Below are 23,607 nucleotides of genomic sequence, written 5' to 3' on the forward strand. Positions count from 1 at the left end.
TGTGCGTGTCCCCACCTCTGGCTCCCTCTGACCTCATGGAACCAGGGAGACCGCCATGCACTCCACGTCGTTCTCATGGGGTCTCAGGTTGGGAGTGAGTGGGATAGGGCAGGTGAGTGTGTATGCCATGGGGTACTGCCCCATGTCCCCACCTATAGTGAGGTTGGGGACACAAAGCAACTGAGAGAAGGGCCACACCCACCATTGCTGTTTCGCCAGGTCAGTCCCCTACTGGTCCCAGCAAACTTCTGCTTTCCCTGGGCCCCGGTTTCTTCGATTTGATAACTGTATTTTTGTGTGTTTTTGTGTCTGTCTGTCTGTGCATATACAGGACAAGGATTATGACTGCATTTCACAAATGAAAAGACTGAGGCTCAGAGAATTGCATGAGATCATATGGGGCTAAAGACCAGCACTAATCTCATGTTCCTGGACTCTGAGCCTCAGTTTCCCTCCCTGCCCCACTACTGTTTCCTCCAGACCCCTGGTGCCCAGGAGACAAAACAAATGGTGCTGAGAAAGGAGGCCTCCCTCTGGCTGCTGGCACAATTCTGCCCCATGGCATACCTTTCTGAGAGCAGAGCTTCCGTGTTTTCTGATGTTTGTCAGGAGGCAGGGGCTGAGACCCAGTGAGGGGTGGGCAGGGGTGGGAGGAAAGCCCCAGAGCACTGACCCAGCAGTCCAGAGTCTGGCCTTTCATCCAGGCTCAGCTTGCTGTGTGACCTTGGGCAGGTCCCTTCCCCTCTCTTGGTCTCAGTTTCCTCTCTCGTCAAATGGGGGCATCTTACCTATATTCCAACATGGTTGTGAGGACCCGAGGAGGCAGAGGATGTTGAGGTACGGGAAAATGCCAGAGTTTTTTCCTCTTTGCTTATCTGGAGGCATGAGGAAGTCAGATGATGGTGGCTGCGAAGAGGGGCAGTCCCACAGCTGGGGACAGGAAGGAGGAAATTCACACGCACCCCCGCAGAAATGAGGAGATGGTATCACCCGAGCACTGCCACCTCGGCTAGGACCTAGGGCTCAGCTGACAGGAAGGAGAGAACCGCAGAGACTAGGACCTTCAGGCGCTGAACGACCCCTTTCTCATTTCACCTCCTGCCCCCCGCCGCCCCAGGTGCTCAAACACCTCCTCCCTGCTACTGAACACACACACACACACACACACACACTCACACACTCACACACTCACACACACACACACACACACACACACACGCAGGCAGCTTCCCCTGCAGCCTGTGTGACCTCTGTTCAGGGTTTGCTTCACATCTTGGAACCTCAATTTCTTCATCTGGAAAATGGGGGATTAAACTTGTGTCACTGTGTTGTGCTGAAAATTCAGGAACGTAATGCTTTCAGCAAGTCTGACAAATGCAGAGGCACATTGTGACCACCATCTTCATTACTTCCTGAGGATACTCTCCGTGCCAGGTACCATGTAAAGCATGTCATTCCATGCTTTCCTTCCGTCCTCCCACTGACAGTAGGAGGTGGATACTAGAATCTATTTTACTAATGTGGAGATTGGGGCTTAGAGAGGTCAAGTGACTTGCCTAATGTTGCACAGCTAAGATGCAGAAGAGCAGAGATTCAAGCTCAGGGCTCTGTGGCTCCAAAGCTGCCAAGTTAGATCATGATAATTAGAGGAAGGGTCATTGAGTCCTACTCTTTTTGAACCCTCAATAAGTCCAATAGCATGTACATATTATTACTATTGTTATTGCTGCTGCTGGCATTGTCATTGACTCCTTTTTTTCCTCTTCTCCCTGCCAGAATTCTTCAAGTTCAAGGGCTTTGGGAGTCTCTCCAACCTCCCTCGGTCCTTCACTCTGAGACGGTCCTCAGCCCCCACCTCTAACCGATCTACTCTAAAGCCTGAAACCTTTGAGGCCACACAAGATGATATGGTGACAGTTCCCAAGAGTCCTTCGGCTTATGCCCGTTCCAGCGACATGTACAGCCACATGGGCACCATGCCTCGTCCCAGCATCAAAAAGTCTCGGGACCAAAAGGCTGTGCAGGAGAAACAAGGAGTGGGCCCTAAGCCTCACCTGGTGCCCCGAGGTCTGCCTGATCCCCCAGCCATGGAGGCAGCCAAGGAGGAGGTGGTGGGGTCCGAGCCGCCCCCGGAGGACACCCCAGCAGTGGAAACCAACCCTTCAGCAGTGGAGCTGGGCCTCACGAGAAATACTGAGGACTCCAGGGAAGACACAGAAGAAGAGAGAGTCCCCAGGAATGTGCCCCCAGAAAGGTAGGTGCCCACCAGGGGAAGGTGAGGCTGAGTCCTGCAGGGGTGGGGTGTCCACCCTCCTGTCAGTAGAGTCTGGAGAGGACCCCCCAACACACACATCTAGGAAAACAAACACTCACTCCTTAACCAAGTGCTTCCTGTTAACCAGGCCCTATGCTTAGCCCTTCACTTGTGAGTCCTTTTCAAGAAAACAAAAACAAAAACAAAATCTGGGTGGGACATACTGCTATGTCCATGTGAGGAAACAGGTTCTGAGAGGGAAAGACACCTGCCCCAGTCAGGCTGCACATCCAGCAATGACAAAGTTAGGGTAGGAACTAGGACTCACCTGACTCCAAAGCCCTAGGCAACCTCCAGCATGGACTCAGCTGCTGGCTGGGCTCCAAGCCCAGTCACTGGATCCCTGCCTGGGGCCCCCACAACCGAATCACCACCCTTAGTTCTTTTGGACAACACAACTTCACCTGGTCTAGAAAACTATTTGTCTCTTAACTTAGTTTTAGTGTGAGTTGAATTCATGCAAAAATACAAATGGTCATAGCTCCTATTTAGTAAGCACCCATTTTATTGGGTGTCAAACAAATGTTACTCACTGAAAACTGTAAAATAATCTATGATTAAACCTCTTTTATATATGGGGAAACTGAGACTCAGCCAAGGTTGCAGAGCTGGGATTTGAACAGGGAACTGCTTGCCTCCAGGGGCTGCACACTCATCCACCCCATGGTATCCATCACCTTCTAAACCCTACAGACATGTATATTATACTTCCTGTCCTTCGGAGACACTTCAACCCCAACCAAAGGAGCCTTTGCAACCCTAAGAGCCTTTCTGTAAATCACACTGATCAGATGTGTTTACTGAAATAAAGAGGAAAAAAAAACACCTGAACCAGATAACTCTAGGGCTGGTTCTGGAACCTTTCTTGAGAGGCTTTGCCCTGAGACGCAATGGCACAGCTCTGTAGGCTAGGATAACTGATCCTAGATCCTCCCCCTTCAATGTAAGCTGCTGGGTGAATCCAGTGCAGACTCTGCCTGCTACTCACTGCGTGCTCTTGGACAAGTCTGTTCCCTTCTCTGAACCTCAGTTTTCTCTGAGGTTCTGATAAATAGGCACATCAATAACATTGACCTTGTAGCGTTGCAGTGAGGATTCAAGAATAATATACTTGTAAAATCTTAGCACAGTGCCTGGCACATCACAAACAATAAGTAGGAATGCTTACATTTATGATGAATAAAACTCATGCTAAATAAATAAATAAATAAAAATAAAAATAATGCTTTCCACCATCCTTGACTGCCCCACCATCCGAGATTCGGCCTCATATGGGAGGAGCAGGCTTGATTGTATGTAAGGGAGGGGCGTTCTAAGATGTACCCTGGGAGTTTGAGGGAACGGGCCGGGCCGGGAGGAGGGGCGTGGTCTTTCCAGGCTGCGCGGGGATTGGAGCGGGGTGGGGCGAGGCGGAGGGTGTGTGTGCCAGGGGGCGTGGTTTCCCCGGCCCAGGACATTGACAGACGGGGGAGAGGGCGGGGCGAGATGGAGGTGGATGGGCGTAGCTAGGCGTGGTCTACACCTCAGGCTCCTCCCCCGGAGTCCTGCTCTGTGCTCCGCCGCTCTGTGGCCTGAGAAAGGCGAGAGCCCTCGGGCTGCGGAGGTCCTCAGGCTGCAGGCGCTGACCGCGGGGAACCATGACTGCAGTGGGCCGAAGATGCCCCGCATTGAGACCCAGAGGGTGAGTGACGGTGCTGGGTTCAGGGAGGGCCGACGGGGACGTAGTGATCTGAGGGGGAAAGCCCTGCCCCTGGGGCAACTGACAAACAGGTGCGAGTTTAGCATCAAGGACTTTTGGTGTAACCTTGTCCTGTTCTGTCCCGACACGAGTTGGGCAATTATTCCTTGTAACAGTCCCAGGAAAGAGACACTATTATCATTTCCATCTTACAAATAAGGAAAGAGAGGTTTGCCTGCCCAGTTTGACACAGTAGCACAGATCAGAACCAGGGTTTAACTCCACCTTCCTGGTCCGTGCCCTTAAAGTCTGGGCAACTCATTCCCCTCCAGCAGGGCTAGGGCCTCTGAAAAGGGTGTTTTTTAAAAACCTTGGCACTGCCAAGTCTGGGACCCAGACTTCCTCCTCTGTGCGCCGAGTGCTGGTGGTTCTGGCAGTGCCCCTGACATCAAGCATGGCCTAGAGCTGTCGGAGAAAGAGACCCTCTCCCTCCATCTTCTATCTGGAGTGTCCAGGGGTCCTTAGGGGGCTGAGGTAGCAGGTCAGATTGAGTCTCCTCCCGTTGTCCTGGGACCCAGTGTCCAACGCTGCTTTTCAGCACAGTGGGAGGCCAGGAATTGTTGAACACTTCCAGGGGCCCCTAAAGCCCAGCGCCGCACCCCGGAGCCAGGAGAGCCGCTTCGCTTGTGTGATCTCAGGCTTGCCCTGCCTCAGTCTGAGTCTCACTCTCCCCAGCAGCCTGGCTGTGCTTGAGATGGTCTCTGAGAATCTGTCTAGCTTGAGGAGGAAGGCATTTAAGAACAACCGCTGAGCAAGACTGCGGCCTCTTTCCCACCGGGGTCCCAAGGGGGTGGTTCCAGTGGCTGCTCGGTGAGCAAGCAGCCTTAGCTGTCCCTCCCTCCCCTACCCCTTGGGAGGCAGCGTGCACCTGGAGCAGAAGGAAGGAAGGGGAAGAGGTGAGGCTGCAGAAGTTTCCTGGTGCCCTGTTCCCTGCTGAGATCATGGGGACGAGGAGGAAGGAGGGAGGAGGGGCCCAAAACACCGGGAATGAAGGGCCCTTAGCTTCCAGAAAGGAGAGCGCCAGCCTAGCCCGCCGCCACCCCCCAGCACCCTCAGCCTTCTGCTGGGAAATAGTCCATCCAAGAACCCCCGACACCTACTTTCTCAGTCTGTGTTACAGAGGAGGTGGCAAAGTGGAGGCCCAGAGAGAGAAGCGAGGCTTCCAACAACCCCCACCCATATCCACACAGGAGCTGTCAGGCCAGGGTCCTGCCAGAGGCGAGCAAGATCCTGCTCACAACCATCCAGCTGCCGATGGGCACTGTCTGCCACAGAGACCCCGTGAGGGACAGGGTGGGTGGGTGGTGGGTGGTTGTATTTTACGGTGAGGAGACTGAGGTTCAGAGAGGGGCAGGGACTGTCCTGAGGTCACAGAGAGACTGTCAGAGCCTAGATTTGATCCCAGACCTGCCGACTCCCAAGCCCAAATTCCTTTTTTTTTTAATTTACATTTTTTTAAGATTTTAAAAAATTTATTCATTTTAAAAAGGAGAGAGAGGCCCTGGCCGGTTGGCTCAGCAGTAGAGCGTCGGCCTAGCGTGCGGAGGACCCGGGTTCGATTCCCGGCCAGGGCACACAGGAGAAGCGCCCATTTGCTTCTCCACCCCTCCGCCGCGCTTTCCTCTCTGTCTCTCTCGTCCCCTCCCGCAGCCAAGGCTCCATAGGAGCAAAGATGGCCCGGGCGCTGGGGATGGCTCTGTGGCCTCTGCCCCAGGCGCTAGAGTGGCTCTGGTCGCAACATGGCGACGCCCAGGATGGGCAGAGCATCGCCCCCTGGTGGGCAGAGCTGGGCGTGCCGGATGGATCCCGGTCGGGCGCATGCGGGAGTCTGTCTGACTGTCTCTCCCTATTTCCAGCTTCAGAAAAATGAAAAGAAAAAAAAAAAAAAAAAAAGGAGAGAGAGAGAGAGAGAGAGAGAAAGAGAAAGGGGAGGAACTGGAAACATCAATTCCTATATGTGCCTTGACCAGGCAAGCCCAGGGTTTTGAACCAGCGACCTCAGCATTTCCAGGTCAACACTTTATCTACTGCTCCACTACAGGTCAGGCCAGGCCCAAGCCCAAATTCTTAACCAGAAGGCCATATTTTGCTTCCTGCAAGTATAAAGTTCAAAGCTGTTTCTGCCATTATTTCAAATGACTTCTCATAACCCCCTGAAGAGAGGTATTAGGAGCTCAGTTGCCAGATAAAGATATTGAAGTTTTGTAAAGTTAATAACTTGTATGAGATCACACAGTTAGTTGAATTGGAATTTTAGTCACTTTAATATTTGCTGAGATATAACTATGCCCTAGACTAATGATTTCAACCCTTGCGCCACAGCACACTGGTGTAGCACAAGAATTTTTAAAATATGCAATACGTGACCTCTGCTCCCCTAGCTGGTCAACAAAAAAACAATGACAACAGTCAACTCAACAATACCCGTCCACTGTGAATGAATTGGTTTTTGTCAGATTGAGAAAATTATTTTATTTTATTTTTTTGCTATGCTGCAGAATTTTAGTAATTAGTTTATGTGTGCCATGGAATGGAAAAGGTTGACTTGTCATTGCCCTAGACACTATTCTAGGTCCTAGGAGACAGCAGTGAGTACAGCAGACAAAACCCAGTCCTCCTGGAACGCCCATTTCCGTGTGGGAAGACAGACGGTTCACATGACAGTCAGGCAGAAGAAAAAAGCGGGAAAGGTTTCAATCAAGTGGGGGGAACTGGTCTTGAGGAGTGGCTGGTGGTGGCGATTTAGGAAGGTCAGCCAGGAAAAAGGTCTCCGAGAAAGTGATGTTTGAATGAAGAAGACGAGGTAACAATTCCTCTTGCTGTCTGGAATTGTTTCAAGCCCAGGGAATAGCCATGTAAGAGGCCTCCAGGTGGGACCGTCCTCGGCCTATTCAAGGAGCAGCGGAGATCTGAGTGGCTGCATTAGAACAATATGGGGGCTGGGGAGGACCGTGGTAGGAGACAGGCCAGAGAGGAAGTGGGTTCAGACAATGGAAGGCCTGGAAGGCCAGGTTAGGACCTGGCTGTGGCTCTGAATGGTTATTGCTGGCCTTGAGCGGAGGAGGGTCCCACTTGGACTTGGGTTTTACAAGGACCTCTCCTCTGAGGGGGATTTGAATGCAGTGCTGCTCACTGTAAAGTGTCTCACCCAAGTGTCCATTTCTCGGACCCAGAGACCCAGGTCCCTACACCCCCATTCCCAGGGCTGTTCAGAAGGAAGGAAACGTAATTGGCATCATGGGGTAACCCGTGATGCCACACATTGAGAACAGGTCAAAACACGCCCCCCTTTTCCTTCTGGAATGTTGATTCTAATCCAAGAATCCCTAGTGTTCCCCAGAGTCCCACGACCCTCTCGGCCCTGCAGGGTGACGTCAGCGGCCGGGCATCTGGTAGTGATTACCCACTGGGGGAGGAGGCCGTGGTGGGCCCAGCCTTTCAGCCTCCTCAGGCTGCGGGCGGCTGGTCCTTGTCTTCGGAAGGGGCCCAGCTGCTCCTGGCTCTCATTTCCTGTGGAGACTTTCTCACAGCCCCCGAGACCCCCGGACGCCTCCGGCTGTGGGAACTATTCTGGTTCAGGAGAGATGGACTCCCCCTGCCCCCAGCTGGAGCTCCATCCCCCCAAACCCTCAGGGGACCCTGCTTGCAGAATGCTGGGCCCATGTGGGGTGAGGGCTGGAGAGGACAGGGGTTGGATATATCAGAGCTCAGAGACTCACTGATGGAACTTCCTTGAGCTCTCTTCTCTCTGAGCCTCAGTTTTCTCACCTATAAATCGGGGACAAAAACCATATCTGCTTCACAAGGTCACTGTGAGGATTGGGTGACGTGTGGCAGTTAGACCATTTATCCTGGGCTTGACCCAAGGAAATGGCAGTTCAGCAGAGCCACTCAGGATACCACCATGCCCATGTCACGGAAGAGGAAACTGAGGCCCAGGGAGAGGACTTGCCCAGGGTCACACAGCTTCCTCCCTCCCAGCCGAGGGCCCTCCCCAGAGCCCCAGAGGGTCTCCTCTCTGTCCGCCCATCTCCGTTTCCTCTTCCTGATGCCGGTTCTGGGCTCCTGGTCTGGGTGAAATATCTCTTTCCTTGTCGTCTTCTCCCCAGCTTCTCCCCCTCCCCACCCAGGAGCAGTCTCTGTTTCGCGGGGGAGGCCACCTTGCGCAAAGAACCAAGCAGGGCCACCCAGACCTAACCTGTGCAGCTGTGTGTCCTGGGTCAACCACAGGCTTCAGTTTCCCACTGTGACGTGGGGCTCCCAGGTCCCGGGCGTTCAGTCAGCATTCGATGCACGCTTTCCCTTTGGCTCCTTTGCCAGAGGATTTTGAGAGGCATTTAGCAGCTCTCAGCCTCGGAGTCCTGAGCTCTGCCAGGGGAAGAGCGGCCATTGCCCTCTGCTCATGGGGCTAACACCCTTCCTGAGCCCCTGCTGAAGAGCTCACCCTGTCAAAAAGACTGAGGGCGCAGTGCTGGGGGTGCAGTGTTGTCTCCAGGACAGTGGTGGCCCACCTCAGAGGTGGTGGGCAGGGCAGGGGCTAAAGCCAAGAGCCTTCCTGGCAGGAAATCCCAAAGGCCCCACGTCAGGGTGTCCTGGAGAGATGGGGCCTCTGCCCCAGACCGCTCTGTGCCCAGGGCCTTTCGGGACTAGGAGCACAACGCAGTGTCGCTCCTCCGGCAGGGCTGAGTGAAGGTGAAGGTCAGAGTGAAGGAAGAAAAGAGTCTTCAGCATCCCAGAGGGGCAGAATGGGAGATCTCCGGCGGGTGGGCAGTGGGGGCGCCCGGACAGAGAGAGGAGCCACATGGGCTAGGGAACCTTGTACCCTCCTTCTGGTAGGATCCTCCTGGCCCCTCTGGGAAGACAGCTGTAATGTGTCCATTTCCCAGATGAGGGAGCTGGACCTCCGAGAAGAAAGGCAAAGGGAAGGCCAAGAAGCAGAAGCAGAGGTTGGAGATGTCTCCACTCAGGCCGTATGACCAGGCCTCAAGGCCTAAGGAACAGACTGGGGGGACAGAGAGAGGGCAGCAGGCCTCTGCGGAGAATAGAGCTGCCCGTCGGCAGGACCAGGGCAGAGCAGAACGGCCATGTCTCCCCACCGCCTCTCCTTCAGGGTCCCCGGGAGGCCGCATCCTTTCTGCTGGGCCAGGGTAGAGGCACCTGAGGTGAGCTCAGATTTAAACTTAAACCTGCATTGGGGAAATAAAAGATAACAGGCTTTAAATACTGCTCATTAATCCAGTTAACTAAGCTAATATAGGCAACGAGTGGTGTCGGTTATCAGAACAAATCAGTTAATACAGGCAATTAAAGGGGTTGGTTATTTAAATAATTAATGTGTCTGATTAATCGGACTGATTTAGCTCAATTGTCACTATTATTTATTAATTGATTTCACCACTAATATTAGAGAGGATGTGCCTTTTAAGTCCGTAAAATAAGGAATAAGTTAATTAATTAATGGCGCTGAGTGTTTAGAAATGAAAGCTTTGATTCCTGGTTTGTTTATTATAATAGAACGGAGAATGTTTTAGAAATCTCCAAGCAAACTGAGATCTGAAGTTTAAGTAGGAATTACTCTAGCCCTAAGGAAAAGAGGAGGTTCTGGACAGAGGAAACATCATGTGCAAAGGCCCTAAGGCTCTACGGAGCTGCACTCTTTGGAGGAAGAGTGAGGTAGCCAGAGTGCAAGAAAGTTAGAGGAGAGGAGGCATGGCCGGCCGAGGCCTGGTCACAGAGGGCTGAGCCGCTGTGGAACTAGACTTTATCCTTAGGCTTGCAAGGGCTGCTGTGACATTCATTCATTCAAAAACGCCTTTAGGGGATGCCTGGCACTGTTGTAGGCCGCCCTCAATCTCTGCCCCGTGGAGCTGAGGGTGTAGTGAGGAGGGGTGGTCACAGGCCACGTGGTAAGTCAGATAAGTGCTGTGAGGAGGGAATGAGCAGCACAGGGAGGAGGGGAGGAGGTCACACTTCGGCCGTGGCAGGGAAGGCCTCTCTGAGAAGGAGATACTTTAGCAGAGACCCTAAGGATGGAAGGGGGAGCTCAGTGGGTAACTGGAGGGAAAGTATTCCAGCTGAGGGAACAGAAAGTGCCAAGGCCCTGAGGTGGGGACAGAAGTCAGCAAGAAGCCCAACGTGGCTGGCGCAGTGTAGCCAGCCTCATGGTGAGGGTGGTGGCGAGGCTGTGAACGCTGTTACGAGAACTTTGGCTCCTACTCCGAGTGAGATTAGGGGGCTGCTCCAGTGGGTTGGAGCAGAGAAGAGCCATGAACTCATGAACTGACCTTTATTAACGTGACTGCTTGGGCTGCTGAGGTGAGAACAGTCACAGAGGGCACAGATGGAGGCCAGTGACTAGGTAGTGGCCATGGTCTGGATAAGTGATGACAGTGGGTGTAAGCAGACATGGTCACATTATGCCTTTGAAATCTTGGGGTGCTGTAGAGGGGCAGGGGCAGGTCATGGGCTGAGTGCGCCCAGGCCCTCCACTTCCTGGGCCTCTGGCCACCCCATCCCACCTGATTCCTGGTGCAGCCAGCCCCTCCCCAAGGCTCTGCTCCTGCTCACAGCCCAAGGGGAAGTGGACAGGAAGCAGGAGGCAACGCTGGGGTGATCCCAGTGTCCTGGCCAGTCTGTTCCCAGCAGTGGAAGGATTTCCGGGCTTGAATGGCCGGAAACGCTGGAACGGGATGCGTCACCCGGGAAGACCTGTGGGGGTGAGCAGGGCTGGTGTCCCCCATCATTGGTGAGAGAGCATGCAAGAGGCTTTAGAAGTGCGCTGTGGCTGGCCTGCAGCCTGAGGGACTGTAGTTAGAGGGAGGACTTCACAGGAGGAAAAGTTAGCAACAGGAACTCTAAAATGGTAGACAGAGAGGGCTGTTTGCGGTTCAATGCGGAGCCCCTGCCCTCAGGGGCTGGGGACGCCCAGTATGAAATACTGCTGTAGGAACATATACCTTGACCTCAACTTTTTTTAGCTTTGCTTTTTAAATTTTTTATTTTATTAAATTTGTTACATTTAAATTCAAATATTGCACTTATGTATGTGCGGAAGCAGGTTTTACCCAGTGTTTACCTTATTCCCCATTTTGCAGATGGGAATACTGAGGCCTGCGTTAGCCCAAGAACCAGGGCCCAGCCTGACAGAATTAGTAATAATGGTAGTGACTAACATTGGTTCAGTGTTTAGTATTCATATATTCCTTTAAGGAATAAATATTTCTTGAGCTCCTACTAGGCGCCAGGCACTGTGCTGAGGTCTGGGGTCTCAACAAGGAATAAGACAGAGTGGAGATGTCAGGTAATTGACATTCAACAGATATGTGTCAAGTGATTATTTTGGGTAGGGGTTGATTGATGCTGTGAGAAAAATAAAGCAGGGCAGAAGGAACAGCAAGTGCAAAGGCCCTGTGGCAAGAATGAGCTTGGTAAGGAGGCCAATGTGCCTGGGGCAGAAAGAGGGTCAGAATGAGTGAGGGAGGATCAGAATGTGTGAGGATGTTGGCAGGGTGGGTGGTTGGGCACCACCAGGCCACACAGGGCTCTATATGTTGGGGAACATATTACTTGATGCATGTCTGTTTCTCTGGCATAGTAATGTCACTCAACTCTTACAAGGGAAGAAGCTTTCTGGTTTGGTTGATAGATGACAAGGCCAGCCATCTCTGCAGGCCAGGGAGAAGGGTTTAGATTTTGTGCTTCAGAGTTGGAAGGGTGCAGGGTGATGTGTGGGCCTTCTGCTTACGTTTTCACCTTAGTGCCGTCTGGTGGTGGAGTAGAAGCTGGCCGCGGGGAGTGAGAGCGAGCCAGTGAGGAGGCTGCTGTGTGCTCGGAAGGACTCAGAGGGTGGCCCAGGAGGGGCAGAGCTGACATATGGAGAGAAATGGTCAGGATCTATTTTGCAAGTAGACCTGCAGGATTTCCTGATGGATTGGGTGTGGAGTGTGAGCAGAGAGGAGGCACAGATGACTGTAGTTCTTGGTCAAACAAGGCAACAGGAAGAACTAAACGACATTAGCTGAAATGGGAAGTGGGTGTGGGGAGCAGGGGCGTGGTGCAAGAGGACCCAACAGTCCTGCTCTGGATACGACAAGTTCAGGATGACATCAAACAGCCAAGAGGAGATGCCAAGGAGGCAGTTGGGCTAATGAGTCTGGCGTTGAAGAGACAGGCCCAGGCTGCATCAGAGAAGGCATGGCACTGGAGGCCAAGGACTGGGGGAAGTGACTCACAGTGACCCTCATGAGGAAGGAGGATATTTGTTGGCACCTGGGAAGAACAGCCACCCTGGCCCCTGGCCCCTTTCAGCCCCATCCTGACCATCCTGAAGGCAGAGGGGATCAATTCCACAGCCACCTGTCACCGGCAGTGGCACCACAGTGTGACAGGTCACTCCGCTCTAGGAATGAATGCAGGACTGGAGAAGAGGCTGAGTCCTAGTCTGGGGCCTTCGACCACTCGAGTCAGGGAGGCGTGGACGAAGAGCACCAGGATGGCCCAGTGTCCTGCGGTGGGGTAAGCCAGTGACCTAGGAAGCAGGCCCCATGGCAAGCATGGAATATTCATCAGCTTCCTGCGTCCTCACAATAGCCTGACAAGGCAGAGACTGTCATTGTCTCCTATTAACAGATAGGAAACCCAGGCTCAGAGAGGTGAAGGGACTTGCCTGGGTTCCACAGCTGGAGAGTGAAGGAGCAGCCAGACCAGCAGCTGAGAGCTTTTGCTGGGAGTGCCCCCTCTGCCTTCGGGATGAGCCCCCTGGAGCCCTGAGGGCCAGGTGCTGGCACCAGGCTGGGGAGCAGAGACTGGCAGCTGGGGTCCCAGGCAGGGCTGGGTGCATTCACCTCTCTTCTTTTTTTCCAGGGCTGGTGGAGAGCCAGAGGCTGGCGGGGACTACGTGAAGGTAAGAAGGGCTGGGCAGGGGACCCTAGAGGGCTCAGAGCTTGTTCCTTGAAGGCTAAGATTATTTTCTGAACCCTGTTAGGTGCCAGATCTCACTGTCTGTCCCCAGGAGGAGAGGCTCTAGGGGCCGGGGCAGCACTTGGGGGCTGGCTTTACCCCCAGTATCTTCTTCCCAGGGCTGCCATCCTCCTCTCCTGGCCCCACACTCAGGACATCCCAATGCTTGTTTACCAGCAGACTGGCCCACCCCCACCCGCCAGCTGAACGGCATCCCAAGGGTTTCTCTACGCAAAGACCACGATGCTGTAATCCCACCCAGTTTCTGAGCATGTGCTGGTGCTGGGAGGTGGAAGCAGGGGAGGATGACTCAATTCCTTATCACAGATAATGGGCATAGCTCACATTTAGCACGAGCTTAATTTGTGCTGGGGATGTTAAAAGTGCAGTTTTGAAATAATGATAACAACAATAATACGACATAATGTTTTGAGTACCTACTGTGTGCAGAGCCCTGTGCTGGCTGCTGGCACTGGAAGGCAGACAGTTTTGATCTCTTTGCATGAATGAGGCCTTTGACTTCTTCTCTCATCATTGGGCAGCGAAGGCCTTCCTCTGTCCACTTATGGATGGGAAACTTGAGGCCCAGAGAAGTGCAGTGACTCACTCACAGCCACACAGCTACCATGGGGGAAGCTGGGATTTCAATCCAAGTTTACCTGATACTAAGACTATGGACAAAGCCCTCAGGCCTACCTCCAGGAGCACCACCCTGAGCCAGGCCCCTTGCTGAGTGCAGGACATATAGCAGAGGGCAAGGAGCACCGGGCCCTTGGGTTCAAAAGGCTCCTGGTTCACCTGACCTGTGGTGGTGCAGTAGATAAAGTGTCGACCTGGAACACTGAGGTCACTGGTTCAAAACCCTGGGCTTGCCCAGTCAAGGCACATGTGGGAGTTGATGCTTCCTGCTCCTCCCCCCTTTCTCTCTCTCTCTCTCTCTCTCTCATTCTCTCCCCTCTCTAAAAGGAATAAATAAAAAAAATAAAAGAAAATAAAAAGGGCTCCTGGTTCATGTGAGGACCAGCGCAGAAGCACCCAATGCTTCAGGCTTGTACTCTGTAATTCAGCAGATCCTAGTTTTAGTCCCAGATTTGCCACTTAGTTGTCACATGACTGTGTGTGTGTGTGTGTGTGTGTGTGTGTGTGTGTGTGTGTGTGACTCCTCTGAGCTTCAGTGTTTCACTATGTGAAATGTGATAACTATGGCACCGCCACCCAGGGTGGATATGGGCTCAATGAGTCCATGCTTAGAGTCTAAGGGGAGCTGGGCCTGGAACAGAGCAGGCGGGCCTGGCTCTTGACCCAAGGGGCATTCCATTACCTGAGATGCTGTCTATAAAGTTTTGTGTGAGTGACTGGTACTGAGGCGGTATGGGAAGCGCTCCGATTGCTGCCCCCCACCATCACCAGGAGGCTCATGGAGAGAACCACTGGAGCACCAGAAGTAGGGGATGGCTTTCGGCTCAGGAGCTGGGAGGAGGAGATCAAGGAAGGCTTTGTGGAGGAGAAGGAAGGCATGAGTCCAAGCTACTGCAGTTGACCAGGAACGTTCACCAACATCTCCCTAGATGAAAAGCTGGAAGGGAGAGAAAGATAAGCAGAGATGGGCACTAAAGTGGTCCAGGCAGAGGCGAGAGTGCAGTCAAGGTCAGAAATCAAGCTGGGTGAGCAGAGGAAGTGCAGCTCGGGGCTGTGGCAAGTTGAGGTAGAGCTGCTCGTGGAGCCTGCGCCCTGGTTCCTCATCCAGAGCTTTGCACCACTGGGGGCCAGAGGCCTTGGGGAGAGCCGACACCAACGCCAGCTGGTACACCATGGGGAGCACATTGCAGTGCCCCACAAGTCCCAGCTGCCTGGCAAGATGGTGAGGTCCCCATCACTGATGGTCCTAAGGTCCCTGTGAGGATGATTAGCTTTGTATTTTTCCTTTAGTTTATAGTGCTAAAAACGTAGTTAAAAATATTATAACAGGCTCTGGCTGGTTGGCTCAGTGGTAGAGCGTCGGCCTGGCGTGCGGAAATCCCGGGTTCGATTCCCGGCCAGGGCACACAGGAGAGGCGCCCATCTGCTTCTCCACCCCTCCTCCTCTCCTTCCTCTCTGTCTCTCTCTTCCCCTCCCGCAGCCAAGTCTCCATTGGAGCAAAAGATGGCCCGGGCGCTGGGGATGGCTCCTTGGCCTCTGCCCCAGGTGCTAGAGTGGCTCTGGTCGCGACAGAGCGACGCCCTGGATGGGCAGAGCATCGCCCCCTGGTGGGCGTGCCAGGTGGATCCCGGTCGGGCACATGCGGGAGTCTGTCTGACTGCCTCCCCATTTCCAGCTTCAGAAAAATGCAAAAAAAAAAAAAAAAAAAAAAAAAAAAAAAAAAAAATATATATATATATATATATATATATATATATATATATATATATATATTATAACAGAAATGATACCTGCTCATGAAAACTGATTAATCAATCCCTTTAAAGCAGGGGTCGGGAACCTATGGCTTGCGAGCCAGATGTGGCTCTTTTGATGGCTGCATCTGGCTCACAGACAAATCTTTAATAAAAAAAATAATGCCTGACCAGGCGGTGGCGCAGTGGATAGAGCATCGGACTGGGATGCCGAGGACCCAGGTTCGAGACCCCAAGGTCGCCAGCTTGAGCGCGGGCTCATCTGGTTTGAGCAAGAGCCCACGAGCTTGAACTCAAGTTTGTTGGCTCCAGCAAGGGGTTGCTTGGTCTGCTGGAGGCCCATGGTCAAGGCACATATGAGAAAGCAATCAATGAACAACTAAGATGTCGCAACGCGCAATGAAAAACTGATGATTGATGCTTCTCATCTCTCTCCGTTCCTGTCTGTCTGTCCCTGTCTATCCCTCTCTCTGACTCACTCTCTGTCTCTGTAAAAATTAATTAATTAATTAATTAAAAAATAATAATAATGTTAAAAATATAAAACATTCTCATGTATTACAATCCATTCATTTCCTACCGCTCATGTTCATGGTTGCGGGTGGCTGGAGCCAATCACAGCTGACCTCCCAGACAACACCAAATTTTTATTGGATAATGCCTAACGTACACGGTCGTTGTATGGCTCTCACGGAATTACATTTTAAAATATGTGGCGTTTATGGCTCTCTCAGCCAAAAAAGTTCCCGACCCCTGCTTTAAAGGATGAAGTCAAAGGAATGTGAGTTTTAGGTTCAAGCCTCAGACAAGAGTGGAAGCAATACTCAGTTTCCAAAAGTCCATTCTTGTCCTGAGGTTCTCAGCTTCCAGACCTCCAGGATTCTCAGACCATGAAGAATATGTTCATTTTAAGGCAAGGATTCTAAAGTTCCAAGACCATAAAATTCTAAACTCCATTCTCAGAGCATCAGATGTATTTACAGAAAACCATCAGATAAAAACTGAGGTCCAGCCTGACCAGGCAGTGGCGCAGTGGATAGAGCGTCAGACTGGGATGCCCAGGACCCAGGTTCGAGACCCCAAGGTCGACAGTTTGAGTGTGGGCTCATCTGGTTTGAGCAAAGCTCACCAGCTTGGACTCAAGGTCGCTGGCTCGAGCAAGGGGTTACTCAGTCTGCTGAAGGCCCATGGTCATGGCATATGTGAGAAAACAATCAATGAACAACCAAGGTGTTGCAAGGAAAAACTGATGATTGATTGATTGATGCTTCTCATCTCCATTCCTGTCTGTCTGTCTCTATCTATTCCCTCTCTCTGACTCTCTCTCTCTGTCTCTGTAAAAAACAAAACAAAACAAAAACCCGAGGCCCAGCAAAGTGGGCCTGAGGTCACAAAGCCTGTGAAAAGGATTTGAACTCCAGGCCTGACCGATGCAGTCAGCAAGACTCCCTTTGCTTTGATGAGCCTATGACAAAAGTCCAGATTCTGACAGTAAGCTTGGAAACAATGGCATGCTTCTATTGAGCACTTACCTTACGTCCTGCAACTTAACATGCATCAGCTCTGCCAGTGCTCGCCGAGTTCTATGAGGTCAGCACAGGTATGTTTTGCCGATGACTACATCTGGGCTCCAAGAGAAAGGGCGCGTGGGGTGAAGGTGGGGACCCCATTAGTTGAACCCAGGTTGGTGCCCTAACCATTGTGCTTACTGGCTCTCTGCACCCCCAGAGTCTGGTAGTCAAACATCCCGCGATTCTCAGCATAGTCCCTGATTCCAAATCAGAGATGAGAAATCCTGGGCTCTGGGAGATGGCTTGAGGCCACAAAGGATTTGGTCAATTGCATACAAGGACTTTTCCAGTTTTAGATAGGATTTAATTCAAAGTCTCTGCCAGCTCCGGGTCAGCGAGGGGTGCCACGGGTGGGGGAGGCAGGACCAGGGGTCCCCACTTCATCCCGGCTGTCTCCCGTGATGGCCCCTTTGGCAGGTCCTCTGCTTCGCATCCCCCTGCTCCAGGCAGCAGGAGCGCCCGGGGCTGGAGCGCGGAGCGTGGGGAGGCGGGGGGCGAGGGGCGAGGGGCGGGCGGAGGGAGGAACAATGGCCCCCTCCCCTCCCCTGGCTGGCTGGAGGGTGGGGTCTCCCCGCCCCGCCTCCCTGCTCCTCCCCCGCCAAGGCGATGAGGTAATCGCGCCGCCGAGAGGCACGCTCAGCCGGTGCCCAGCCCGGTCGGTGCCCGTGCCCCTGCCCCGCCGGCCGCCGCCCCCCGCACTGTCCCGGTTCCGGCTGCCCGGCTCCACCATGACGGAGCGCTGCAGCCTGTGGAGCGCCCTGTCTGCCGCTGCCTGCTGCTTCTACCGTGGCTCCTTCGTGCAGGTGCAGGTGAGGGGGCGGCTTGGCCCCTGCCAGGCGCTCGGGGCTGGGACCCCCGGCCACTCTGTTCTGGCCCGGGAGCCTCAGCCCCGCGCGGCCGCGCAGGGTCTGGCGGAGCAGGGGCTGCGGGCTGCGGGAGGGGGCGGGGTCGCCCCAGCCTCACCTCTAGGAGCCTGACGCTCCTCCTGGGGGTGAGGGTCCCGCTGCCGCTCCCGGGACTCAAGACCGCAGGGGCTGCCGTTGGGGTCCTGCCTTCCTCGCAGGAGGGAGCTGAGCTGGGGCGTTGGGGAGCAGGAGATGGGGTCCCCGGCGTCCTGCTGATCCTCCAGCGAGCATTCGGGTCCCTGCGGTTGACCTCCGCAGCCTGGCGCCCCATTGTACCGGGGCGCAGGGCGAGGGTCAGGAGGCGCCGCGAGGGGCGGGAAGCCGAGAGGATGCTGCGGCACCCGGGCTCGGGGCCAGAGCTCCTGCCGTCCTCCTGAGCTCGAGGTGTGCTGGGGCGTGCTCCCGGCGCGGGTCTCTAAACTCGGCTGCCGGGCAGTGCCGGGCGGCGGCGTGGTGGTGAAAGGGTTAAACGGAAGGGGGTGGAGGGGAGGGCCCGACCCCGCCTCTCTGCGGAGCATCATCTGGGGATGGCTTTGCTTGTAGTTACAGGACTAGAGAAACTAGAGAGTCCTTGCTGGGCGCCGGCTGGTGGGAAGGGTTTAAGACCCTCACGGGGTCTCCATGCTTTTGCCTCCCGTGTCCCTGGAGGATGCCAGGAGCATCACCTTTGCGGTCCCCTAGGCTCACACACGCTCTTAGCCCGCCTGAATGACGGCCGCGGAGGAGCGCAGCATCCCTGCACCCGCCAATCAGGCGCGCGCAGACCGAGGCGGTGAGATCATCTCTGGCCAATAGCTGTGCGCTGAGCGCGGGATGCTGCATTCGCGCCCCAGCCCTCCCCCTCCTGGGAGCTGGGGACCCCCAGGTCGAGGGTAAAGAGGAGGGCAAAAGGACCCTAGGGTTCCCCACCTTCTGGTGTGTGGTAGGACCAAGGGGGTCCCCCTAGATTCTCCCAGACCTTTGATTATGGCTAGGAAAGTGGAACCCAGTCTCCCACTCCCAACCCCTCATTTACAGATGAGGCTACCCAAGCCCAGAGAAGAAAAGTGATTGACTCAAGGTCACACAGTGTCAGACAGAGTCTTGGGGCCAGGTTCTTTACCACACAGTCCCCTCTCCTTCTTTGCCCCATGTTACTCTTGCTCCAGCTCTGGTACTGGGGCAAATACTCAACTGCATGCTCTTTGTCAAGGAGAAGGACCCCAGAAGGCCTGTATTCTCTCCTCTCCTCGGGGTGTGGTGTGGTGCACGGAGGGAGGCCAGGGGCCCTGAAGAATAATAGCCAACCCTGTGGAGAAGTTCAGGCTTTGAGAAAGCTCACATCTCTGTGTGGCCCTGGACCTCCCTGCCCTTCCCAGTTATCACTTTCTACCCTGGGCAGAGCATGTGCAGAATCTTCATTCTTCACCCCCATACTCTGCACTGAGCCCCTGTACGCATCACCCACCTAACCATCTCTCCGCAGAGCCTTACAGGCTCCTCAAAGCCCAAATTTTCATGGGTCCATCACCAACTGCTCTTCCCCCAGCCCTGCCCACCTCAGAGACTCCATTGTCCTCCTGGGGTCTCTGCCTGGAGTCCTCTCTGACCCCTCTGCTCTCTACCTCCACACCTGGTCAATGGTTCCCTAAATGTCCTTCCCCCAATTCCCACCCCACGCCCCACCCCACCCCGCCATTACCTGGAAAACGCTAGACCACTCCACTCAGCAGATTGAACCCACTCCAACACTTTAGAAATGTTCTGTGGCTCTGCTGTGGCCTCTGGGTAAACCCCAGCTCCCCCAGGCAGCCTCCCAGCCCTGGCACACCTGCCCCTGCGGCTCCCCTGCCCCTCTGGTGCTTCTCCCCCTGCCTCCCACCCCCCAGGACCTTGGCTTTACCCACAGGGCCTTGACTTGTCACTCTCGTTCCAGAAGCTCTTTCCTGCCCATCTGCCCACCTCTGTCCCCACCCGATGGTTTTGGTTGGTTCATCCTGTCCCTCTTCAGACCTCACTGTAAACATGACCTCTTCAGGGACTCCACTCCCTGAGCAGATGAGGAGGGACACTTTCATCTGCTCCCAGTGCTCTCTGTGCAGCTCTGAATGTTCAGAAAACCTGGAATTGCTTGTCAAGGTCTACATGGTGCTTCCAGGCCAGAAGTCACCTGACATGATGACCTTGGGGTCTCAGCCCCTGGCATAAGGATCTGTTCCAGAGTGAGGGGCTTAATCAATGTTGAAATAATGGAGTCAGAGATTCTAGGTCTCTCTGAAGCTGGGAATCAGAAGGTCTTGGGAGCACTGTAGATTAATGTAAACTGAGGCAGTATGGGAGCAGAGGGACAGACCATGGAGCTGCAGAATTAGGCTCTGAGATCTGTGGGAAGTCTGAAGAGGCAGGGAGTGGCCTGCAGGACCCTTAAACCCTAGTGGGTGGGGGTTTCTGAGGAGACATTGTCACTTGAGTTGAAGCCAGGCCCTTTTTGCCACCCTCATCTGACCTGTCGTCTGGCTGCATCTGGGCCTGATCTCTGTGTCCTTGTGTAGTCATCTTGGGGCCTGGAGTTGGGGGAAGGGAGAGGAGGAAGTGTCACATGTCCTTACAGTGATGATGGCATCTATGGGCTAGTCACAGCACTCTGGAGTATTATCTCCTTTCATCTTTGCAAATCAGTGAGAGAGGTTCTACCATCATACCCATTTTTCAGAGGAAAAAAACAATGCCCAGAGAATTCACATGACACAGCCAGGATTGGGCTGGACTCTATGATTGGGGTACACCTGACAGCAGGGGCTCCCCTCCCATTCTCCTCAGGTTTCCCACCACAGGCCACAGTAACCAGGAACCCAGGAACCTCCCCCTTTGGGCAGGTGGAAGGGAGGGGTCCTGGGTGTTATCTCCAGTAAGTGGGACTGGGCTCCCCTGCTGGCTGCGGTTTCCCCACCTGGCAAGGATTGCTTGAGATGGCAAGGGGGAAAAGGCCTAAAAGACAACATAGATGTCTGTATGGGGAATACAAAAAGGATGCCTGCGTGGGGGCCTTTGTTTCCCTGTTCACCGCTGCATCGTTTGTCATTCTGCTGTATAATTAACCGTCCCAGAATGTTTCCTCACCCATCCAGCCCTGATTTTGGTCCATGCTTTTGCCAGGGTACCCGCTGCCTTACCTCCCAGAGCTGCCCGTAGAACTACCCCCTCTCACCACTTTAAGATCAGTTTGGTGTCCTTGGTGCATCAAGAGTGTTTTGTTTTTGCCGTCTCGTCCAGGAAGCCTGCCTCCAGCACTCCACCTCGCCTAGACTTCTTCATCTTCTCCGTTCTGAAAGCCCGCCTGCTCATTGACGCTGTCCAGCACTGTGGTGCTGACCGCAGTCTACTCAAATGCTCGTGTGGCTTTTCCTCCCCTCTTAGAATAGGAGCTTCCTTGAGGACAGGGCCTGGTTTATTTATTGCCTCACTCACTTATGCCTGGTACATAGCACAGGGCCTGCAACACGGTAGGCACGGCTTGGTGGAATTCATTGAGATTCTTCTACTTCTTCCAGGATAGGGACTCCTGGGTAAGAACCTTGCTGGCATCTGAGCCTAAGTGTTCCCAGGGATCCAGGATGGAAGGAGTTCACCCGATGCTGGACTGGGAAGGAAGGAGAAGTGGGGCTTTGAGCTGGATGCCAATTTTTGCTGTCTCCCACCCAGTTTTCCAAGGAGAAGTACATCCTGGACTCATCGCCTGAGAAGCTGCACAAAGAGTTGGAGGAAGAACTTAAGCTCAGCAGTACAGATCTCCGCAGCCATGCGTGGTACCATGGCCGCATCCCCCGTGAGGTGAGTGGGCCCTGAGCTGGGACCTCAGCCCTACACTCTTCCACTCACTGCTTAGCTGGCTTCAGCCAGAGAGGCTCTGACTTATTGCTTGGTGGATTTAATCACAGTGGACTACAGGGATGAGGTCTACCTATATCATTTACTGACTGCAGCCTTGAAAAAGTCACATCACCTCTCTGAGCCTCAGTTTCTTCATCTATAAAATGGAGGCTAATAATAGTACCTCCTTCAGAGGGCTGTTGTGAGAATTAAATGCAGTAATGCAGGTAAAGTGCTTAACATGATGTCTAACATACAGTGAGTTCGGTGAACATTGTCTTTTGTGGTTGTTATTATTGTTACTTGTTTTTTAAACGTTTTGTTCAGTGGGTCTGTACCTCAACCTCCTGTGTGTTTGGTTAGTGAGTATCAGTTCTAAGGCTCAGCAAAGCTGAACTTCCAGCTAAGACTTGGACTTGGCCTGACAGTCACCTGTGTCCTCTTTCATATCTGCTGTAAATCTTTGTCAAGTATCAATTCTGGCCTGACCAGGCGGTGGCGCAGTGGATAGAGCATTGGACTGGGATGCCAAGGACCCAGGTTCGAGACCCCGAGGTTGCCAGCTTGAGTGCGGGCTCATCTGGCTTGAGCAAAATAAAAAAATGCTCACCAGCTTAGACCCAAGGTCGCTGGCTCAAGCAAGGAGTTACTCGGTCTGCTGAAGGCCCACAGTCAAGGCACATATGAGAAAGCAATCAATGAACAACTAAGGTGTCGCGACGAAAAACTGATGATTGATACTTCTCATCTCTCTCCGTTCCTGTCTGTCTGTCCCTATCTATCCCTCTCTCTGACTCTCTCTCTCTCTCTCTCTCTGTCCCTGTAAAGAAAAAAAAAGTATCAACTCTGCCAGGCCCTGTGTGGGCACCGAGGATGCAGGAATAAAGTGGGTGGTGGCTTCCTTTGAGGGTAGGGGTTGACAGGCAGGCAGATGGGCAGAGCCCAGTGGGAGAAGTGCAAGAATGTAGTGGCCAGCAGGAAATGTGGGGGAGCCTTCAGGAGAGGCCACTGAGGGGAGGAGCCATTGTGAGAGGGGCAGGAGTTCAGCAGGTGGTCAGGATGTTCCAGGCAGACAAAGCAGCTTGGGTGGGTCCCAGAGATGCGCCAGGGCACTGGCTGTTTAGAGGAGTGGGGGCTGGCATTCACTTTGCCCAATGTGAGCCCTGAGAAGGAAGAGGTCTGAGACCTGAGCTTTAGATCATGATGACCCCCGTTCCCCAGATGCTATGTCCCTGTGACTTCCATCCTGAACTTCTGGGCCCTGGCTGCCCACTCTGCACCTGGGTCACTGTGTCCCCCACCCCAAGCTTCAGATATCTCTGTTCACTCTGTCCCCACGATCCCAGGCCTGGCCCTTTCCTGCCCCTGCCCTACCGTGCCTGACTGTACCCTGCCCGGCCATTCATCCTGCAGGTCTCGGAGACCCTGGTACAGCGCAATGGCGACTTCCTCATCCGGGACTCGCTCACGAGCCTGGGGGACTATGTGCTCACCTGCCGCTGGCGCAACCAGGCCTTGCACTTCAAGATCAACAAGGTGGTGGTGAAGGCAGGCGAGAGCTACACTCACATCCAGTACTTGTTCGAGCAGGAGAGCTTCGACCACGTGCCTGCCCTCGTGCGGTACCACGTGGGCAGCCGCAAAGCTGTGTCAGAGCAGAGCGGCGCCATCATCTACTGCCCCGTCAACCGCACCTTCCCGCTGCGCTACCTGGAGGCCTGCTATGGCCTAGGCCAGGGCAGTGGCAAGGCTGCCAGCCCTGCCAGCCCCTCGGGCCCCAAGGGCAGCCATATGAAGCGGCGCAGCGTCACCATGACTGATGGACTCACGGCTGACAAGGTCACCCGCAGCGATGGCTGCTCCACCAGGTAAGCTAGG

The 23,607-nt window shown here is 53.9% G+C and overlaps 1 protein-coding gene across 5 annotated transcripts in view; it reads left to right on the forward strand.

Moving 5' to 3' along the window:
- SH2D3C (SH2 domain containing 3C) overlaps positions 1–23,607 on the forward strand; it is a 40,678-nt gene that overhangs the window by 6,414 nt on the left and 10,657 nt on the right. For 2 of the 5 annotated variants that reach the window (XM_066256126.1, XM_066256125.1), the window contains exons 2-5: positions 1,777–2,254; positions 12,915–12,954; positions 21,562–21,690; positions 23,143–23,597. In XM_066256126.1, the coding sequence (XP_066112223.1) occupies positions 1,908–2,254; positions 12,915–12,954; positions 21,562–21,690; positions 23,143–23,597 (971 nt within the window). In that variant the 5' untranslated portion in view covers positions 1,777–1,907. Of the gene's footprint in view, positions 1–1,776; positions 2,255–3,842; positions 3,996–12,454; positions 12,567–12,914; positions 12,955–17,638; positions 17,785–21,561; positions 21,691–23,142; positions 23,598–23,607 lie in introns of those variants that run through there. The other 3 variants (XM_066256128.1, XM_066256129.1, XM_066256130.1) reach the window with 3 other exon arrangements.

This window comes from Saccopteryx bilineata, chromosome 2 (genome assembly GCF_036850765.1).
Source record: "Saccopteryx bilineata isolate mSacBil1 chromosome 2, mSacBil1_pri_phased_curated, whole genome shotgun sequence".
Lineage (NCBI taxonomy): Eukaryota > Metazoa > Chordata > Mammalia > Chiroptera > Emballonuridae > Saccopteryx > Saccopteryx bilineata.